Consider the following 20,914-nt stretch of genomic DNA (forward strand, 5'->3'; position numbering starts at 1 on the left):
GGTAGATGGGATAGATACACAGGTTTGAAATAAAAGTATTACTACTGCATAGTATTCACCTCGATACACTACATATTGGAATTGAATACGAGTAGACTAAATGTTCGGGTATCCTAATTGAACAAACGACACAAGCAGATTGCAAGTTCACACGATATACTTTCTCATGATAATCAATTTTCTCGTAACATAGTACTAATCCGTCCAAGACATTTACTATAAGTTTAATTGATAAATATTAATATTTCGCAATCAGCGATAGCGACATGCTACAAACATGCCTTATAAACAACAAACTTACATATTTAATTCGCTTTTTGGCTACGCAAGCCTTGCAAAATGTGTATACTCTAAAACAATTTGAAATAAATTATAAATAAATAAATATACCCACTAACAAAGTTGGCCTTGGTTTTATTTCAAATCGAAATTTCCGCTACATAAATAATAAAAAAGTCAAAAATAAAAATTAAATATGACCAAAGCGTCTCTTATTTCGGAATTATGAAAATATTTTCCCAAGTGTATATTTTAAATGCTGTATGCGCATTTTTCAGTTGTTTTGCTGTCGCAGTTCGAGGAAAACATATGCACATGCCTACCTATGAATGAATGTAAATTTATGAAGCCCTCGCTCAATTCAAGTAAAAAACACTTTTCTGAACTCAAACCGTTTCCGAGTCTCGACCGGGAAACACGTAAACTATACTGATCCTCTAAAGAATTGTTTAATATACAACATTCAGTACGAAAACGATTTTATTATAATTTTTGTCTATCCCTGAAGACAATTAAAGTGAGTGATGCCAAATGATAAAGTGCTTGGATGTTAAATAATTATTTATTTTTGTAGTAAAATCAAGAAGCTTTATGCTGGAATGTCCTGTTTAGAGAGTAAGTTAAAAATATAATTGAAGTAAGAACATTTAAAACCAATTTTATGTGTTATAGGTGGAACTTGTTGACATCAAACTTAATCGCGCACTTAATTCTAAAATGATAATGAACAGCAATTCAAACCAGGAACAATACTTCAGAAGAAATATTGCAGGCAAAGTTAATGCTGCGGCTTGCTCAAGCTATTCCCAAAATTTATTTATGGGCTATAAGCTACAATTATTTTTCTGGACTGCAGTAGGCTGCTATGTATTAGTATTTTTGATTTTTCTGGCCATATGTATTTCGATATATGTATATTTTTAAAGCTAATTAATGCATTTTATAAAGTTTCCTATGTAAACACTTTTAAATAAATACGCAATGCACGAATCCTATGCTTTTTGATACAATTCTTTTATTTTTGGGAATATTTCGGCAAACGGTAATTAATTTTGTTCCCAGCAAGCATAACATTTTAAAACTATTTGACGAATAATTTAAAACAAAATACTTAAACGATATTTTATTTCGCCCGACAGCGATACTATCTACAGTCATCTTGCTCATCACTAGTGGTTACGTGTTATCGATAGTCCTCGGACCATTGCCATACACGATTATCGATAAGCCCCTCGTGAGTCAAATGCAAACTGACGTATTTTTAACACTGGCAAAGCAGGCCGGGCAAATTTGTTGAACAAGCGAGAAATTCGTTGCCTTTTTTTAATCCTACGTGCCCCTCACGAGCGTGGAAATCTCGAACGGACTCGCTTCAGAACATACAACAGCCACTGTTTCGAAAAAGCGCCGAACGGCCGGCTCCCGAAATCGGAAAGCGCCAAACGCACACACGATACCATCACCATACCATAATCATCGCGGCCACGCTCCAAGCTTAGGAATTTCTCCGGAAACCCGGACCAAGCGATCTGTGCCTTTGCAACGGGTACTGCAGGTGAGCGTTAGTCCCATCCGGGCGCCATACCCATCCACCAGTGCACATTGCTAACGAGATCTCACCGCGATCCCCGCAGAAACGCAGCAAAATTAACAACCTTGGGTGAGAAGAAACAACAGGCGCCATGAGCGTGGACACGTACGCGCCCAGCTCGGCGCTCTCGTTCCTGGACATGGACGACAATGAGCTGCTCCCGGGAGCGGATACGCAGCCCACGCAGTACGATTACCGCGACTTTACCATGCCCTCTACCTCGCAGAGCCAGACGCAGAACGATCAGCTGGAGCTGCACGTGAGTTGGCCCTAAAACTGTTCATAAAACCCAAATTTCATTTTCCCTTTTCAACTTACAGCCACGCCGCTCCGGCGGGGACTCGAATCCGCGACTGGCCAGCATCACCAACGATCTGGCCGATCTGCAGTTCGAAGAGGAGGACGACGAGGGGGGCAGCTCGTATGTGAAGGAGCTGCCGGCGCATGCGTGCAAGTACTGCGGCATCCACGATCCAGCCACTGTGGTCATGTGCAACAATTGCCGCAAATGGTTTTGCAACGGACGTGGCAGCACCTCTGGTTCGCACATCATCAATCATTTGGTGAGGGCCAAGCATCGCGAGGTGACTCTCCATGGGGAAGGTCCCCTGGGCGAGACTATCCTGGAGTGCTACTCCTGCGGTGTGCGCAACGTCTTTGTGCTGGGCTTCATTCCGGCCAAGGCCGATTCTGTGGTCGTGCTGCTCTGTCGCCAGCCGTGTGCCGCCCAGAATTCGCTAAAGGACATGAACTGGGACCAGGAACAGTGGAAACCTCTGATTGCGGACCGCTGCTTTTTGCCTTGGCTGGTAAAGCAACCCAGCGAGCAGGGACAACTGCGAGCGCGCCAAATCTCAGCCGCCCAGATCAACAAGCTGGAGGAGCTATGGAAGGACAATATTGAGGCCACGTTCCAAGATCTGGAGAAGCCAGGCATCGACTCGGAGCCAGCACAGGTGCTGCTTCGCTACGAGGATGGCTATCAGTACGAGAAAACCTTTGGGCCGCTGGTCCGCCTTGAGGCCGACTACGACAAGAAGCTGAAAGAGTCGGCCACCCAGGAGAACATCGAGGTACGCTGGGACGTGGGCCTCAACAAGAAGACCATTGCCTACTTTACGCTGGCCAAGACCGACTCAGACATGAAGCTCATGCACGGCGACGAGCTTCGCCTGCGCTACGTGGGCGAGCTGTACAATCCGTGGAGCGAGATCGGCCACGTTATCAAGGTGCCTGACAATTTCGGCGACGACGTCGGCCTGGAGCTGAAAACCTCATCGAATGCCCCGGTTAAGTGCACCAGCAACTTTACCGTGGACTTCATATGGAAGTGCACTTCTTTTGATCGCATGACACGTGCCTTGCGCAAATTTGCGATGGATCGCAACTCGGTGTCGAACTACATCTACTCGCGCCTGTTGGGTCACGGTCGTCCGGACTCAAACGACGAGGTGCTGTTCCGCGGCGCCCAACCCAAGCTCTATAGTGCCCCGCATCTGCCCGATTTGAATCGCAGTCAGGTGTATGCCGTAAAACACGCGCTTCAGCGACCGCTCTCGCTGATCCAAGGGCCGCCCGGCACCGGCAAAACAGTGACATCGGCCACCATTGTTTATCAGCTGGTCAAGCTGCATGGTGGCACAGTGCTGGTATGCGCACCCAGCAACACGGCCGTGGACCAACTAACGGAGAAGATTCACCGCACAAACCTGAAAGTGGTGCGTGTTTGCGCCAAGAGTCGCGAGGCTATCGATAGCCCAGTCAGCTTCCTGGCGCTGCACAACCAAATCCGCAATATGGAGACCAATTCGGAGCTAAAGAAGCTGCAGCAGCTGAAAGACGAAACCGGCGAGCTGAGCTCAGCGGACGAGAAGCGCTACCGCAGCCTGAAACGTGCCGCCGAGAACCAATTGCTGGAGGCTGCCGACGTCATCTGCTGCACATGCGTGGGCGCCGGCGATGGACGTCTATCGCGCATCAAATTCACCTCGATCCTGATCGATGAGTCTATGCAGTCGACGGAGCCGGAGTGCATGGTGCCAGTGGTGCTGGGCGCCAAGCAGCTGATCCTCGTGGGCGATCACTGCCAGTTGGGACCGGTTGTTATGTGCAAGAAAGCAGCTCGTGCCGGCCTCTCGCAAAGTCTGTTCGAGCGCCTGGTGGTTCTGGGCATCCGTCCGTTCCGGCTGGAGGTGCAATATCGTATGCACCCCGAGCTGTCCCAGTTCCCGTCCAACTTCTTCTACGAGGGATCGCTGCAGAACGGTGTCTGCGCGGAGGATCGTCGCCTTAAACTCGATTTCCCCTGGCCACAGCCAGAGAGACCGATGTTCTTCCTGGTGACCCAGGGACAGGAGGAGATTGCCGGCTCCGGTACGTCGTTCCTCAACCGCACAGAGGCGGCCAACGTGGAAAAGATCACGACCAGATTCCTCAAGGCAGGCATTAAGCCTGAACAAATTGGAATCATTACGCCTTATGAAGGTCAGCGCGCGTACCTGGTGCAGTACATGCAATACCAGGGCAGCCTGCACTCTCGCCTTTACCAGGAGATCGAGATCGCCAGCGTGGACGCGTTCCAGGGACGTGAGAAGGACATCATTATCATGTCATGCGTGCGATCTAACGAGCGTCAGGGAATCGGCTTTTTAAACGATCCTCGTCGCCTTAACGTGGCCCTTACCCGAGCCAAGTATGGCATCATCATTGTGGGCAATCCCAAAGTGCTAGCAAAGCAGCAGCTGTGGAACCATCTGCTCAACTTCTACAAGGACCGTAAGGTGCTCGTGGAGGGATCGCTGAACAACCTCAAGGAGTCGCTCATCCACTTCCAGAAACCCAAGAAGCTCGTCAACAGCATGAACATTGGGGCACACTTTATGTCCACCATGATTGCCGATGCCAAGGAAGTAATGGTCCCGGGCTCCATTTACGATCGCAGTGGCGGTTACGGCCAAGGTCGCCAAATGCCCGGTCAGACCATGAATGGCGGGCAGTACGGCGGCAATGGAGGTGGTGGTCCCTACGGGAACTCACCCCTCGGTTACGGTGCTCCCAGCTCCAATTCCATGATGGGCTTTGGCCTGGGCAGCGGAGGCAATGGTGGTGCCGGTGGCAACAACAACTTCGGAAGCGCTGGCGGGACCGGACCCAGTTGGGCGGCTGCCCACCTGCACCACGACTCCATTGGCTACATATCCAACGAGCACGGAGCAGCAGCGCTCGGCAACATGCCAGTCCCGGTTGGCATGTTCATGAACATGAGCAATCTTCCGCCGCGGTTCTATAACCAGCACCAGCAGGCGATCATGGCGGCCAAGCAGAATCGCGCCATTCAACAGCAATCGGGTAACTTCTCTCCGTCGAATTCGGGAGTTGGAATCACTGGAGCCGGAACAGGCGTCTCTCTAGCCGGCAATAAAAAGACCCAGAAACTGGGAAAATCGCGCGCAACGGGTGGTGTGATTGGTGGAGCACCGGCAACTGGAGGACCAGGCGGGCAGACGGGTTCGGTGTGCAGTGCTACTCCGTTCAGTCAGCAACCGGTGCCTTTGTCGCTGCAGATGACGCAGCCTAGCGGATTTGCTCTTTCACAGCAGCCGGAACTTTCGCAGGACTTTGGGCAAATATCGCAGATGGACGGTTTGTTATCCCAGGATGTCGCCTTTAACGTGGTAAGTGTGGAATTGATGGTTTTAAAATGAATAATTCTAAGTGACGCCCATCGTAATTGAATTATTTGTGTGTTGCAGTCGGGCGAGCGCAGTTTGAATCAGTTCTCACAGCCTTATTGAGAATCCGGCCGGAGGTGCACCAACTACAAACGATAACAAGCAACCCAAACGAAACAACAACAAACTCAACTTTGAAGTCATCATCAAGGAGTAGCATCAGTAGGCAGCAGGAACAAAGCAAAGAGAACTATCACGGGAACAACGACAGATGCGGGAAACAATGCGAAAATGCGACCTAGGAACATGAGGACAAAGCGGGACATTAAAGACGGCAAATCGAGACGAAACAGTGTGACAGATGGAGACGGAGATGGCAAGATGTGGACTGAGTGGAGTTAAGATGAAGACTGAGACGGAGGAGGAGGAGGGATGTCAAAAGATCGAAAAGGAAATCGAGAGCAAATCACTGTAGGCTGCCAGGATGCAATGCTGCTGCAGCCGCTGTTCCCGAAACGCCGCGGGCCATGGAGTCATAGCCAGGCGACTTGCCACTGGCCACCGGCCATTGGCCATTGGTCAGGAGTGCGCTCCTTAGGCGGAGTTCGCCCATGGATGAGTCAACCTGCCAGCAAGGCGCCACAAAAGATGCCCTTGAAACGACGATGGACAACTTCTCGACACGTTTCATTTCTGTTTTGCCAGCCAGGATTCGCAGCCGGAGCCTAACACGCAAAGACGCAATCACTCCCGCCCAGGACACGTATTCACCAAGTGGCTTACCTTCTAACCTTATTCTGGCCTCCAGTGCAGCAGCCAATCTTTAGCTCCTGTTCTAACATTTTTCCCACCCAAAGCGGTTTACTCACACCGATCCCCATATATGTATGCCCACTGTTGTACATTTTTTGGACTCTTTTTTTGATTACTGTATGCATTTGTTATCCTAACAAACACGATATAAAATCAAACAAAACAAACAAAAAAATCAAGACGAAACAAAATCAAATTCAAAAAAACATGGATACACCATTTTCAATCGCACGGGAACGCTGGCGGATCCCCCAAAGCGGATGCAGGCTTCCAGCGCTGTTCGGAAATCGAATGATTGATAAGGAAACGCATTGCGATATTTCAATCTAGGTACACAACAAACATTTACAAACCGAACCAACGGAGTAAAGGGTCAAGATCAGAAAAGGTTAATAATTAATAATATTAATGCAGTTACAGATGCCTGTTCATTGTTTTTAAAACGACATGAGAATGGTATATTTTTTCTATATATTGTGAGTTAATTCTTCCTCCATGCGACTCTTTGTTTCAAGAAAATGGAACTTTTTTTTTTGAAATTCAAAATAAAGAATTTAAGTTTTCCCTTGCGAAAAAACCAATAAGTGCGCAAAGTATTTTCTATTTGGGGCATATGAAAAATGAATTTAAATGCCAAGGCGATTGGCTGTTTTGTTGCTTTTTATTTTACAGAACTTGCAATTTTACATTTTCGGATGACATATTGTTTTTCAAAAAGATACATACACACCACTGGAGTGACGGACATCGCACACCTCCCGTGGCTGTTTACAATCATTAATGGAATGCGAGCAAACAATTTGAGTTTATAAAGGTATAAATAGGTGAATATAATAACATTTAACAAGATAATGCATTAAAAATGTATTGAAATTCGATTCCAGTCGGGCTTTCACGTAAATTTCCGTACGGATTGTTCGGATTTTTTTTTTGAATTTCAATTTACAAGGTTTTCTGTTTTGTTTTAACATTGCTGCACATATTACTTATCTATTTAATTTCTTCATTTTTGTAAGTTTCTTTTACGTTGCCATTCAATCGGCTCCAATTAGGCGACATGCGCTGCAGTCGTTTCGGCAAAGGTCGACGCTGCATCTGGGTTCATTTTGCCCGACACCGGATTGGCACCTCCTCCTCCGGCACTTCGCTGCTGACCGGCAATTGGATGGTGTAGCTGCTGCTCAAACTGCTGCTGCTGGGGAAAGTGCTCGGGCACGTGGTGAATGGGCCGGAAGATGGTGGCCAGGTCGAGGGTATGATCGAGCCGACGTGCCGAGATCAGAAAGACGGCCTTCACACGCTCAAATGTGGGCGCATCATAGACGGATCGCGCCGTGTTGGACAGATCGAAGGGCTCCTCGATGTTCAGCTCCTTCCACTGGTAGACATCGTTCTTGGGGCTTTTCGCCATTCGGCATGTGGAAACCGGCAGGACACCACCAGTTCGAATGGAGATGGCAAGGTTCCGGAAACTGTATGCAAATAAACAATGGCGAATTACATTCAGTTGGTGGAAAATCAGATCGGGACTTACTCAAAGCTGCTGTAGTACTTGAAGAAACCTAAAAGGTGCTCCCCGAGCGTCTGGGTGTTTAGCGCCTGGTAGGGCTCGATCGGTTCGATGAGATCCAGGTCCAGGCAGTCCTGTTGTCCCAGCTGGAACTTCTCCGGATACAGCGAGTGCAGGCAGGGCAGGACGTGGGGCACGCAGGCGTGCTGCAGGTAGTGCAGCACCATTAGCACCAGCGAGTAGCTGGAAATGGTCATGCGCTTGGCATCGTTGATGTCGTGATACTGGGCCCAGAGCTTCACAATCACCACCAATGGTCGTGTTCGCCAATCCACTGCAAGGATATTGTTTGAGTTACAACATTTTTTATAAACAAAGTATTCATAAGTGGGGCACACAATTGACAATAAACATATTTATTTGATTCACACAACTAAAGCTTGTAAACTTACTTGTAACATTATCCTCTGAAAGGATTGCTAGCTTTTTAAAACATTTAGGACAGGCACTCAGTCAAACGCACACCAAATTCTAATAGAGTCATTGACAAGAACATGAAGAATTTTCAATACACATTGAATTTAAATACCAAAAGACTCTGAAGAACATCTTACTTTGGGCGTAAAGTTGTAGCAGATAGGTGTTTTTGATACCCACGCAGTTGTTGAAGTTGAGATCGACCTCGATCCCATTGGTGATGTCCTTGAAGCGCAGGATCGGCACTCTTGCCTCGATCAGATTGAAGTCCTGAAAAACCTCTGCAAACGACAGTCACTCTGTTCCGGAATCGGTATACGGAATTCGTTGTCCTTACCCGTGTCCTTCAAAACCGCGTTAAACAAAGTGAGAATGATCAGTGCCTCCGTTCGCTTCTCATTGTGGAAGTGTTGGTGCTGGTGCTGGTGGTACTGATGCTGGTGGGGATGTACCCCCTGCTCGGGCAGCAGACACATGTCGATATCGGATGAGTCCGTCCCGAAGCCCGTGATGGTGGATCCAACTAGGCAGATGCGATACCTCTCAAACATCGGTTGCTGCAATTTACATTACATTTAATAATGTTCATCCATTTATGAGCTTAACTTACGTGCATCCATAGGTACAAGTACCGCCAGAGACGCATTTTAAGCTTAAACTTCTTGTGCGTTTGCTGGGCTCCCCGGAATCTCTTCCAGATTTCCGCCGACAGATTGTCGTACTTGCACATGCAGATGAGCTTCTCTGGCTGCACGGCGACCTCAATATTTCGCGCTTGGGCCAAGTAGCGATCGGGAGGCAGGAGCATCTCGTACCACGGCCCTCCGGCTCCAGCAGCAACTGGAGTTGGGTTCGGCGATGAGATGGACGGATGTGGAGGTGGTGGTGGTGGTGGTGGGCGGTGCGCAACATAGGAGCTCATTGCATGTCCGCCCATCTGCCCATGTGGACGATTACTGGCATGTGATGCAGGATGTTGCTGGTGCAATGGATGCTGCACACGCATCTCGGCCAGATGCGGAGATAACTGAGCAGATCCCAGTGCGCTAGGAGTTGGCGAAACAGAGAGATGGCCACTATGGCCCAAGCTGAAAATGAATCAGTTAATAGATCAACTTGGCTTCATCTGGCCTAAGCCCGTACCGGACTTACCGACTGCGATTGCTCGTTCCACTCCAGTGCGACTCACTGCCAAGTGAGGATGAGGAGAGCGCTGGCGATGCGGGTCGTAGTGCAACGGCATTACCATCCTTGCTGTGCGGCGATGTTCCGGCTCCAGTTCCACTTCCGCAGCTGGAACCGTAGGAGGCCGGGTAGCAGGGCGAACTGGAGTGCGGCCACACGGTAGCTGGAGGCGCCTGGTGACCCTGATTGCCCGGATTGCAGTACCTGTCGGCAAAGTGAAAGAACATATGTGGCGGTGGCGGCGGCGGAGGATGTGAACTCGTCCCAGTCGAGATTGGGTGCGATGATGGCTGCTGCTGATGGGGCGGAATAATGTAGTGCCCCGCCTGATTATAACTTGGACTCGTGGACAACTTGTCCACACTGGCGGCCGCCGCAGTGATGGCCTCATCCAGCTGGGCGCAGCTTATCATTTTGGTGGGCGTGGTTGTGGTCACCGGCGACAGCAATCCGTGGCCACCAAGCAAAGCCAGCGGTGGCGGTGGAAACATGTTTCGTACGTGGTTCGTTGGCGCAGATAAAACCGAACCGGATACCGGAGCAGATGCGGAGCGAACCGCCGGCGGCAGTGCCCTGTCCACAGGGGTCGGCGTTGTGCTTGAAGCTGGCGTTATCGAAATGTTCGGCTTGCTGAGCAGTGATGGCTTGACCACCGGTGTTGATCCTGCTGCTGATGCGGCTTCGCTGGTTGCCTCCGTGTCCACATGAATATAAGTAAGATTATAGATATTTTGGTGCTCGGAGCGCGTGGGCGTGGAACCAACCTCGCCCGTCAGTGGATTATAGCTGTGCTGGTAGTAGCCGTTCTTACTATTGCCACCCTGCATCCGGCGGTGCATGGCGTTGAAGTGGCTGCTGGCCAAGATCTCGATTGTCTGCTGTTGCTGATGTGGATGGTGGTGCTGTTGCTGTCCAGATGCGGATCTGTCCGCTTGATCCCCACTCTTTCCCGGTGGACTGTAGTGCATCTTCTTGTTAATGCCGCTGCCGTTGTCGCTGTGCTTCCGGCGGAAGTGCGGATGCGTGTGCTGCTGCTGCTGGTTAGCATGATGTTGCTGCTGCTGCTGATGCTGGTATTGCTGATAGACATTCTGGGCATTGCGGTAGCGCTGCTGCTGCTGCTGGTAGCCGGACCCCGCTGACTGATGTCCATATTGGTTCCGTGAATAGTTTCTATTCCCGTTGCTGCTGCTGCTGTTACCAATCATGTTGCTGCTGCTGTTGTTGTGGCTGCTGCTGCTGCCCGTATTGCTGCTGCTATGCTGACTGGACTTCTCAGTGCTATCCGGCAGCATTTCCTTCTGCAGGAACGAGGCGATGGTCAACTGCTTGGGCTGCGAATAGTAATATGGATAGTAGTTGTGCTGCTGTTGTTGCTGATAGCCCGAGTTGCGCCTGTGCTCGAGGGACAGCGACTGCTGTTGCTGCTGTTGCTCCGATGCTGCAGCTGCTGCTGCTACTGCGGCCGCCGACACAACTGCTGCAACCGTTTCCTTCTGAAAGAAATCATGGATTAAGCCTTGAGTTGAGAGCATAGCTGAAGAACCACTCACATCTTTGAGCTGACTAGCGCTAGTCTGTGGGTAATTGGTTTTCCAGAAACTCAGGGGTTGCTGTCGCGGTCGCTGCTTAGCCGACGGATCCTGCTCCTGATCCTGACTTTTACCCATGCTCGCTTCAATTCCACTGCCTGCGCTCGCCGCGTTTCCTGTGTACCTTTTGTTGTTGCAGGAAGCTGTTCCGGTTACCTCTGTTTCCGCCGATTCTGCTGCAGCTTCCGAGCATCCAGATTCCGACTCCGATTTGCGAAAGTAGCCGGCACTTGCGTCCGCTGATGAGGAGTTGCGCCGCTTGGTAACAATGCTATTGGTGTTGTTATTTCTGCAGCTGATATTATTGTTATTAATGTTGTTGTTGTTGTTGCTGCTGCTGCTACTGTTCTCATTGAGCCATTTGGCTGGCTTTGTTCTGTTGCTGCAACTGCTGCTGCTGATGCTGCTGCTGCTGCTAGTGTTGTTGTTACTGCTGCTGCTGTTGTTGTTGTTGCTGTCGCTAGACTTGCTATCAGACACCTGTGCGTTAGCAATATTTTGATTCTTCATCAGCACATCGTTGTTGTTCATCGCCTGCTGCTCTTGTTGCAGCTGCATTTGCTGTTGCTGCTGCTGCTGCCGCTGGAAGTACGAAGATGGATGCTGCTGCTGCTGCAGACTGTTGTTGCCATTGCTGTTTCCATTGCCAAAGTATTTCTTTCGGGCCCACGAATGACTATTATTATTATTGTTGTTGTTGTTGTTGCTGTTGTTGTTGTTGTTGCAGTAGTGCAGTTCCTGTTGTCCCTTGTTGGCCTCGTTGTTGCTGCTGGTGTTGCTGTTGCTGCTGTGGCAACCGTTCACCTGGCGCATCAGATTGGCCGTCTTATTGTTGTACTTGCCAAACTTCAGATGACATTGTCCCGGCTTGGAACTCGGCGATCCGGCGGACATTAGTGGCCGGAACTCGAGTTGCTGCGACTGCTGATGCTGCTGCTGTTGCTGCTGCATGGTCGTGTTGCAAGTTCCTGTGGCGCTGCTCTCGGCAACATCTGCGGCAAAGATCTTCATGTCGCCGGATATGCGGGTGGTGAACATAGCCCAGGTATTGGGAAATCTAGGGTATGTGGCTGTCGTGGCTCGAGTTTTGGGTATAAAAAATTGCTCGGCCCGTGCGCTCAGTTGCTTAAAACTAGTTTTAAGTTAGGATAAAATTATTTTTAATTTTTTTAGATTCTTTTTCGAGTTGAAAAACTTTTTTAGATTTTTTTTTATTGTTTTTTGTTTTGCTTTGATATATATTATAAATTTTTGTGTATTTTTATATTTTTGATTTTTTTAGGTTTTCTTTTCTTTGTTGTATTTTGGTGCTTTTAGTCATATACACTTTATTTCATTTCAGGATTTTAAATATTGACTTTGACTCACTTTCACCGGCCACCAGTGTAAAAGTGCCGTATTTTCACACACACACTCTTTTAATTTTCGTAAATTGCGGTCTCCTTGCCTATCCTCTCTTTTCTTTACTTCTCGTTTCGTTGTGTGTGATAGGGGGGGTCCAAAAAGAACCGTTACATGCAAGGAGAACCGTAATCGCAACGCAAAGTGGGCAAAATAAAAAAGGCAATAAAGCCCGGCAACTGCAAGAAGAGAATATGAGCGGAAAATAAGCGTTTATAAAGTTCAAAATAGAAGTGGGAAGAAAGCGCGCCAAAAACTCACCATTGCCAAATATTCGGGGGCGTTGCAATTTTCCCGGAACCGGCAACGGAAAACCGGAAACGGGACCAAAAACAAACGGTGCTTATCTTGTTGAGCGATTGTCGCACTGCTCCGTTCTCAATAGTATCCAACACACACTTTCCACATCAATTCTAACATTCATAAAAAACTAAAACTGCGCCTGTAACGCTCTGAAATCATCTAGCAACTACTGTACCAATCGGGCCTTGCATCGTATCCATCGATACCTTCCGCGAGACGATCCTTTCGTCCACCTGTGATCGATAGTATTCGCCTCCCGATTCGAAGCGAGATAACGATATTCCTGCAACGTCTTAACCCTTTGCATCCAAACAATTACGATCAGAGTTCATAGTTCAGTGTAAAACTTTGAAAATCCTCTTCTATTGATCCCAAAAAAAGTAAAACCTGATATTTTATAGTGGTTTTTATTAAAGAAGTCAACAATAAAGCTTTTTTTGTACTACTTTCGCTCTCAGAACCGATTAAACAGCGACTTCCAGAATAAACGTGCTGGCAGTAAGGTGTCGCGGCCTACGCAGCTCTTGTGGGTCAGCCTATAAGATGGGAAAAGCATATGATGAACATGGGGTTAAATCATGAGAAGGTTCCCCTCCACAAATACTGAACATAAAAACTAAATGTAGCTACCATTTAAACTGAAGAAGTAGTACTTATAACTGAATAAAAATAACATCCAATATGAAACAATGGAATATAAAAAAAGGAATAGATAACAAAGGAACTCACAGGAAGTTAGCACGGCGCAGGCGCTCCAAGTATGCATCTGTGGCCACGGCGGAGAGGAAGATCTTGCGCACCTGCGGCGGCACCTTATCGTGAAGCTGCCTGGCGAGCTTCAGGTGCGTATTAGCGGCACTGGCCACATCGAATATGCAGTCCTCGACACCCTTGTCGTCGCTCTTGGAGCGAATGATGCGCTCCTGACTAACGCCATGCGACACTAGCACCTCGAGCGGGATGCAAGGCGCCTGCTGACGTCCTGCCAGCGGTATGGATCGCAGCAGAGTGGCGATGCCCTGGGCTTTGCCCAAGTGGGAGGCGGCATGATCGGCATTTAGGTCACGTACTCCGCCCACCTCCAACAGCAGGAGCAGTAGCGAGGAGAAGGTCTGTTCCGTGTACTCCTCCAGCTCGCGTATCGACTGAAATGCATGGGTGGGCGGACGTTCACGTGCTGTGACCAGACGACGCAAATAGACCTTATTAAGCTTGCGACTGCCCACCGTGTGTTTCAGTTCGCGCAGGACAGGCTGGTCCTCCACGTAGGACCGTTGGGAATCCGGCTCAAAGCACTTATCTATGGAGTCGTGCCAGAACTTAAGGCGCATTTTCGCTATTTGCGGCTCAATTTGCTGCAAGGATATGGAAATAAGTAAGTTTGACAAAATAAATAAGATTATATAAACTATTCATGGGATGCAGACAAAAGCTGCTGGTGCTATAGATAAAACAGACAAGGAGTTAAAGCTCCTTTTGCAACTAAAGGCCCACGTTATTCTAACCCATGAAGTAAGCCCCAATGGATTCAGATGCCCCACTCACATGGCCGCTGACCGATCTGGAGACCTCCACATTGAATGCCCGCAGGGCGAAGGCAGCACGTCGCAGTTCCCGCGGCAGGAGCAGGGTGCACAGGTAGTTCTCGTAGTCGTATTTCCTAGTTATCCGCAATAGATTCATATTCAATTATACGGATAACGTGAATCGTTCAAGTTTGTGCAGCTTACTCCACTAGACTCATGCAATGTTTGGCCCCGTATCCATTCTTGTCCACCTCAACCGCTTTCTTATCCTTGGGATCCGCACTGATCTTGGCCTCCTGGTGAGTTCCGGCATGTCTCACAATTTCTTGGCCGGATTTGGCGTTGAATAACAATCGGCAATTCCAATTTCGCACCAGGCGCCGCATCTGTGCTTCTTCTATCTACCAGTCAACTGAACATATGTTCCGAACGGCGCTACCAGATCGCGCTCGGTTTGTCAAAGAGTGGCTGCATTTGGGGTATTCTCGATTATTCGGAAATCATTCTTTGGCGGAAGATTCAAAAGCTTGTAAGTAAGTTTATTTTTAGCCTAGTTAAGAAAACTTTACCTCGATAACGAGATGCGGGGTGCTGTTATTTTGCGACTGTTAATATCAGTATTTTGATCATAACATTCGAAATATTAGTCCGAATATGGAATGGCATACCTCGTTGAGCTCGTAATTAAATTTCCTATCGAACTGTGTTTTCAAAAAAAAAATAATATTTTTTTCACTTTTCTTCCAATTTTTGATGATGATTTTTTGCCGAAAATTGCTTTTCTGTTATTTTGTGACCAAAAATACCAGTATTTCAATCATAACATTCGAAATATTAGTCCGAATATGGAATGGCATACCTCGTTGAGCTCGTAATTAAATTTCCTATCGAACTGTGTTTTCAAAAAAAAACTTTTACATTTTTCACTTTTCTTCCAATTTTTGATGATGATTTTTGCCGAAAATCGCTTTTCTGTTATTTTGCGACTATAAATATCAGTATTTCAATCATAACATTCGAAATATTAGTCCGAATATGGAATGGCATACCTCGTTGAGCTCGTAATTAAATTTCCTATCGAACTGTGTTTTCAAAAAAAAACTTTTACATTTTTCACTTTTCTTCCAATTTTTGATGATGATTTTTTGCCAATAACCGCTTTTCTGTTATTTTGTGACCATAAATATCAGTATTTCAATCATAACATTCGAAATATTAGTCCGAATATGGAATGGCATACCTCGTTGAGCTCGTAATTAAATTTCCTATCGAACTGTATTTTCAAAAAAAAACTTTTACATTTTTCACTTTTCTTCCAATTTTTGATGATGATTTTTTGCCAATAACCGCTTTTCTGTTATTTTGTGACCATAAATATCAGTATTTCAATCATAAGATTCGAAATATTAGTCCGAATATGGAATGGCATACCTCGTTGAGCTCGTAATTAAATTTCCTATCGAACTGTGTTTTCAAAAAAAAACTTTTACATATTTCACTTTTCTTCCAATTTTTGCCAAAAATCGCTTTTCTGTTATTTTGCGACTATAAATATCAGTATTTCAATCATAACATTCGAAATATTAGTCCGAATATGGAATGGCATACCTCGTTGAGCTCGTAATTAAATTTCCTATCGAACTGTGTTTTCAAAAAAAACTTTTACATTTTTCACTTTTCTTCCAATTTTTGATGATGATTTTTTGCCAATAACCGCTTTTCTGTTATTTTGTGACCATAAATATCAGTATTTCAATCATAACATTCGAAATATTAGTCCGAATATGGAATGGCATACCTCGTTGAGCTCGTAATTAAATTTCCTATCGAACTGTGTTTTCAAAAAAAAACTTTTACATTTTTCACTTTTCTTCCAATTTTTGATGATGATTTTTTGCCAATAACCGCTTTTCTGTTATTTTGTGACCATAAATATCAGTATTTCAATCATAACATTCGAAATATTAGAATATGGAATGGCATACCTCGTTGAGCTCGTAATTAAATTTCCTATCGAACTGTGTTTTCAAAAAAAAACTTTTACATTTTTCACTTTTCTTCCAATTTTTGATGATGATTTTTTGCCAATAACCGCTTTTCTGTTATTTTGTGACCATACATATCAGTATTTCAATCATAACATTCGAAATATTAGTCCGAATATGGAATGGCATACCTCGTTGAGCTCGTAATTAAATTTCCTATCGAACTGTGTTTTCAAAAAAAAACTTTTACATTTTTCACTTTTCTTCCAATTTTTGATGATGATTTTTTGCCAATAACCGCTTTTCTGTTATTTTGTGACCATAAATATCAGTATTTCAATCATAACATTCGAAATATTAGTCCGAATATGGAATGGCATACCTCGTTGAGCTCGTAATTAAATTTCCTATCGAACTGTGTTTTCAAAAGAAAACTTTTACATTTTTCACTTTTCTTCCAATTTTTGATGATGATTTTTTGCCAATAACCGCTTTTCTGTTATTTTGTGACCATAAATATCAGTATTTCAATCATAACATTCGAAATATTAGTCCGAATATGGAATGGCATACCTCGTTGAGCTCGTAATTAAATTTCCTATCGAACTGTGTTTTCAAAAAAAAACTTTTACATTTTTCACTTTTCTTCCAATTTTTGATGATGATTTTTGCCGAAAATCGCTTTTCTGTTATTTTGCGACTATAAATATCAGTATTTCAATCATAACATTCGAAATATTAGTCCGAATATGGAATGGCATACCTCGTTGAGCTCGTAATTAAATTTCCTATCGAACTGTGTTTTCAAAAAAAAACTTTTACATTTTTCACTTTTCTTCCAATTTTTGATGATGATTTTTGCCGAAAATCGCTTTTCTGTTATTTTGCGACTATAAATATCAGTATTTCAATCATAACATTCGAAATATTAGTCCGAATATGGAATGGCATACCTCGTTGAGCTCGTAATTAAATTTCCTATCGAACTGTGTTTTCAAAAAAAAACTTTTACATTTTTCACTTTTCTTCCAATTTTTGATGATGATTTTTGCCGAAAATCGCTTTTCTGTTATTTTGCGACTATAAATATCAGTATTTCAATCATAACATTCGAAATATTAGTCCGAATATGGAATGGCATACCTCGTTGAGCTCGTAATTAAATTTCCTATCGAACTGTGTTTTCAAAAAAAAACTTTTACATTTTTCACTTTTCTTCCAATTTTTGATGATGATTTTTTGCCAATAACCGCTTTTCTGTTATTTTGTGACCATAAATATCAGTATTTCAATCATAACATTCGAAATATTAGTCCGAATATGGAATGGCATACCTCGTTGAGCTCGTAATTAAATTTCCTATCGAACTGTGTTTTCAAAAAAAAACTTTTACATTTTTCACTTTTCTTCCAATTTTTGATGATGATTTTTTGCCAATAACCGCTTTTCTGTTATTTTGTGACCATAAATATCAGTATTTCAATCATAACATTCGAAATATTAGTCCGAATATGGAATGGCATACCTCGTTGAGCTCGTAATTAAATTTCCTATCGAACTGTGTTTTCAAAAAAAAACTTTTACATTTTTCACTTTTCTTCCAATTTTTGATGATGATTTTTTGCCAATAACCGCTTTTCTGTTATTTTGTGACCATAAATATCAGTATTTCAATCATAACATTCGAAATATTAGTCCGAATATGGAATGGCATACCTCGTTGAGCTCGTAATTAAATTTCCTATCGAACTGTGTTTTCAAAAAAAAACTTTTACATTTTTCACTTTTCTTCCAATTTTTGATGATGATTTTTGCCGAAAATCGCTTTTCTGTTATTTTGCGACTATAAATATCAGTATTTCAATCATAACATTCGAAATATTAGTCCGAATATGGAATGGCATACCTCGTTGAGCTCGTAATTAAATTTCCTATCGAACTGTGTTTTCAAAAAGAAACTTTTACATTTTTCACTTTTCTTCCAATTTTTGATGATGATTTTTTGCCAATAACCGCTTTTCTGTTATTTTGTGACCATAAATATCAGTATTTCAATCATAACATTCGAAATATTAGTCCGAATATGGAATGGCATACCTCGTTGAGCTCGTAATTAAATTTCCTATCGAACTGTGTTTTCAAAAAAAAACTTTTACATTTTTCACTTTTCTTCCAATTTTTGATGATGATTTTTGCCGAAAAACGCTTTTCTGTTATTTTGCGACTATAAATATCAGTATTTCAATCATAACATTCGAAATATTAGTCCGAATATGGAATGGCATACCTCGTTGAGCTCGTAATTAAATTTCCTGTCGAACTGTGTTTTCAAAAAAAACTTTTACATTTTTCACTTTTCTTCCAATTTTTGATGATGATTTTTTGCCAATAACCGCTTTTCTGTTATTTTGTGACCATAAATATCAGTATTTCAATCATAACATTCGAAATATTAGTCCGAATATGGAATGGCATACCTCGTTGAGCTCGTAATTAAATTTCCTATCGAACTGTGTATTCAAAAAAAAACTTTTACATTTTTCACTTTTCTTCCAATTTTTGATGATGATTTTTTGCCAATAACCGCTTTTCTGTTATTTTGTGACCATAAATATCAGTATTTCAATCATAACATCCGAAATATTAGTCCGAATATGGAATGGCATACCTCGTTGAGCTCGTAATTAAATTTCCTATCGAACTGTGTTTTCAAACAAAAACTTTTACATTTTTCACTTTTCTTCCAATTTTTGATGATGATTTTTGCCGAAAATCGCTTTTCTGTTATTTTGTGACCATAAATATCAGTATTTCAATCATAACATTCGAAATATTAGTCCGAATATGGAATGGCATACCTCGTTGAGCTCGTAATTAAATTTCCTATCGAACTGTGTTTTCAAAAAAAAACTTTTACATTTTTCACTTTTCTTCCAATTTTTGATGATGATTTTTTGCCAATAACCGCTTTTCTGTTATTTTGTGACCATAAATATCAGTATTTCAATCATAACATTCGAAATATTAGTCCGAATATGGAATGGCATACCTCGTTGAGCTCGTAATTAAATTTCCTATCGAACTGTGTTTTCAAACAAAAACTTTTACATTTTTCACTTTTCTTCCAATTTTTGATGATGATTTTTGCCGAAAATCGCTTTTCTGTTATTTTGCGACTATAAATATCAGTATTTCAATCATAACATTCGAAATATTAGTCCGAATATGGAATGGCATACCTCGTTGAGCTCGTAATTAAATTTCCGTAATTAAATTTCCTAACTGTGTTTTCAAAAAAAAACTTTTACATTTTTCACTTTTCTTCCAATTTTTGATGATGATTTTTGCCGAAAATCGCTTTTCTGTTATTTTGCGACTATAAATATCAGTATTTCAATCATAACATTCGAAATATTAGTCCGAATATGGAATGGCATACCTCGTTGAGCTCGTAATTAAATTTCCTATCGAACTGTGTTTTCAAAAAAAAACTTTTACATTTTTCACTTTTCTTCCAATTTTTGATGATGATTTTTTGCCAATAACCGCTTTTCTGTTATTTTGTGACCATAAATATCAGTATTTCAATCATAACATTCGAAATATTAGTCCGAATATGGAATGGCATACCTCGTTGAGCTCGTAATTAAATTTCCTATCGAACTGTGTTTTCAAAAAAAAACTTTTACATTTTTCACTTTTCTTCCAATTTTTGATGATGATTTTTGCCGAAAATCGCTTTTCTGTTATTTTGCGACTATAAATATCAGTATTTCAATCATAACATTCGAAATATTAGTCCGAATATGGAATGGCATACCTCGTTGAGCTCGTAATTAAATTTCCGTAATTAAATTTCCTAACTGTGTTTTCAAAAAAAAACTTTTACATTTTTCACTTTTCTTCCAATTTTTGATGATGATTTTTGCCGAAAATCGCTTTTCTGTTATTTTGCGACTATAAATATCAGTATTTCAATCATAACATTCGAAATATTAGTCCGAATATGGAATGGCATACCTCGTTGAGCTCGTAATTAAATTTCCTATCGAACTGTGTTTTCAAAAAGAAACTTTTACATTTTTCACTTTTCTTCCAATTTTTGATGATGATTTTTGCCGAAAATCGCTTTTCTGTTATTTTGCGACTATAAATATCAGTATTTCAATCATAACATTCGAAATATTAGTCCGAATATGGAATGGCATACCTCGTTGAGCTCGTAATTAAATTTCCTATCGAACTGTGTTTTCAAAAAAAAACTTTTACATTTTTCACTTTTCTTCCAATTTTTGATGATGATTTTTTGCCAATAACCGCTTTTCTGTTATTTTGTGACCATAAATATCAGTATTTCAATCATAACATTCGAAATATTAGTCCGAATATGGAATGGCATACCTCGTTGAGCTCGTAATTAAATTTCCTATCGAACTGTGTTTTCAAAAAAAAACTTTTACATTTTTCACTTTTCTTCCAATTTTTGATGATGATTTTTGCCGAAAAACGCTTTTCTGTTATTTTGCGACTATAAATATCAGTATTTCAATCATAACATTCGAAATATTAGTCCGAATATGG

General features: G+C 43.2%; 4 protein-coding genes across 6 annotated transcripts; 2 read left to right on the forward strand and 2 right to left on the reverse strand.

The window, feature by feature from the left end:
- Positions 1 to 171: 171 nt before the first annotated feature.
- On the forward strand, positions 172 to 1,274 carry LOC26534793. Its single transcript, XM_039372431.1, has 3 exons — positions 172 to 796; positions 854 to 894; positions 952 to 1,274. Exon 3 carries the CDS (start codon positions 997 to 999, stop codon positions 1,201 to 1,203), a length of 207 nt encoding a protein of 68 aa, XP_039228365.1. The 5' UTR covers positions 172 to 796; positions 854 to 894; positions 952 to 996; the 3' UTR covers positions 1,204 to 1,274.
- A 253-nt stretch (positions 1,275 to 1,527) lies between these two features.
- LOC6525518 (regulator of nonsense transcripts 1 homolog) lies at positions 1,528 to 6,938 on the forward strand. The gene is made up of 4 exons (XM_002101317.3): positions 1,528 to 1,834; positions 1,914 to 2,129; positions 2,191 to 5,544; positions 5,623 to 6,938. The coding sequence occupies exons 2-4, from the start codon at positions 1,962 to 1,964 to the stop codon at positions 5,662 to 5,664; spliced, it is 3,564 nt and encodes a 1,187-aa protein (XP_002101353.1). The 5' UTR covers positions 1,528 to 1,834; positions 1,914 to 1,961; the 3' UTR covers positions 5,665 to 6,938.
- A 65-nt stretch (positions 6,939 to 7,003) lies between these two features.
- On the reverse strand, positions 7,004 to 12,319 carry LOC6525520 (poly(A) RNA polymerase gld-2 homolog B). 3 transcript variants are annotated; one of them, XM_039375584.2, is made up of 7 exons: positions 11,080 to 12,317; positions 9,494 to 11,019; positions 8,952 to 9,429; positions 8,679 to 8,898; positions 8,479 to 8,622; positions 7,889 to 8,198; positions 7,004 to 7,826 (listed from the first exon to the last, which is right to left on the reverse strand). In XM_039375584.2, the coding sequence occupies exons 1-7, from the start codon at positions 12,154 to 12,156 to the stop codon at positions 7,403 to 7,405; spliced, it is 4,179 nt and encodes a 1,392-aa protein (XP_039231518.1). In that variant the 5' UTR covers positions 12,157 to 12,317; the 3' UTR covers positions 7,004 to 7,402. The 3 variants fall into 3 exon arrangements, with proteins under 3 accessions (XP_039231518.1, XP_002101355.3, XP_039231540.1); XM_002101319.4 differs by having other exon boundaries at positions 9,494 to 11,022; XM_039375606.2 differs by lacking the exons at positions 7,004 to 7,826; positions 7,889 to 8,198 and adding an exon at positions 8,324 to 8,395 and having other exon boundaries at positions 9,494 to 11,022; positions 11,080 to 12,319.
- Positions 12,320 to 13,213: 894 nt separating this feature from the next.
- Positions 13,214 to 14,818, reverse strand: LOC6525521 (NADH dehydrogenase (ubiquinone) complex I, assembly factor 6 homolog). The gene is made up of 4 exons (XM_002101320.3): positions 14,553 to 14,818; positions 14,368 to 14,482; positions 13,552 to 14,177; positions 13,214 to 13,358 (listed from the first exon to the last, which is right to left on the reverse strand). Exons 1-4 carry the CDS (start codon positions 14,732 to 14,734, stop codon positions 13,277 to 13,279), a joined length of 1,005 nt encoding a protein of 334 aa, XP_002101356.1. The 5' UTR covers positions 14,735 to 14,818; the 3' UTR covers positions 13,214 to 13,276.
- Positions 14,819 to 20,914: the final 6,096 nt, after the last annotated feature.

The sequence above is a fragment of the Drosophila yakuba genome, chromosome X, assembly GCF_016746365.2.
Source record: "Drosophila yakuba strain Tai18E2 chromosome X, Prin_Dyak_Tai18E2_2.1, whole genome shotgun sequence".
NCBI lineage: Eukaryota > Metazoa > Arthropoda > Insecta > Diptera > Drosophilidae > Drosophila > Drosophila yakuba.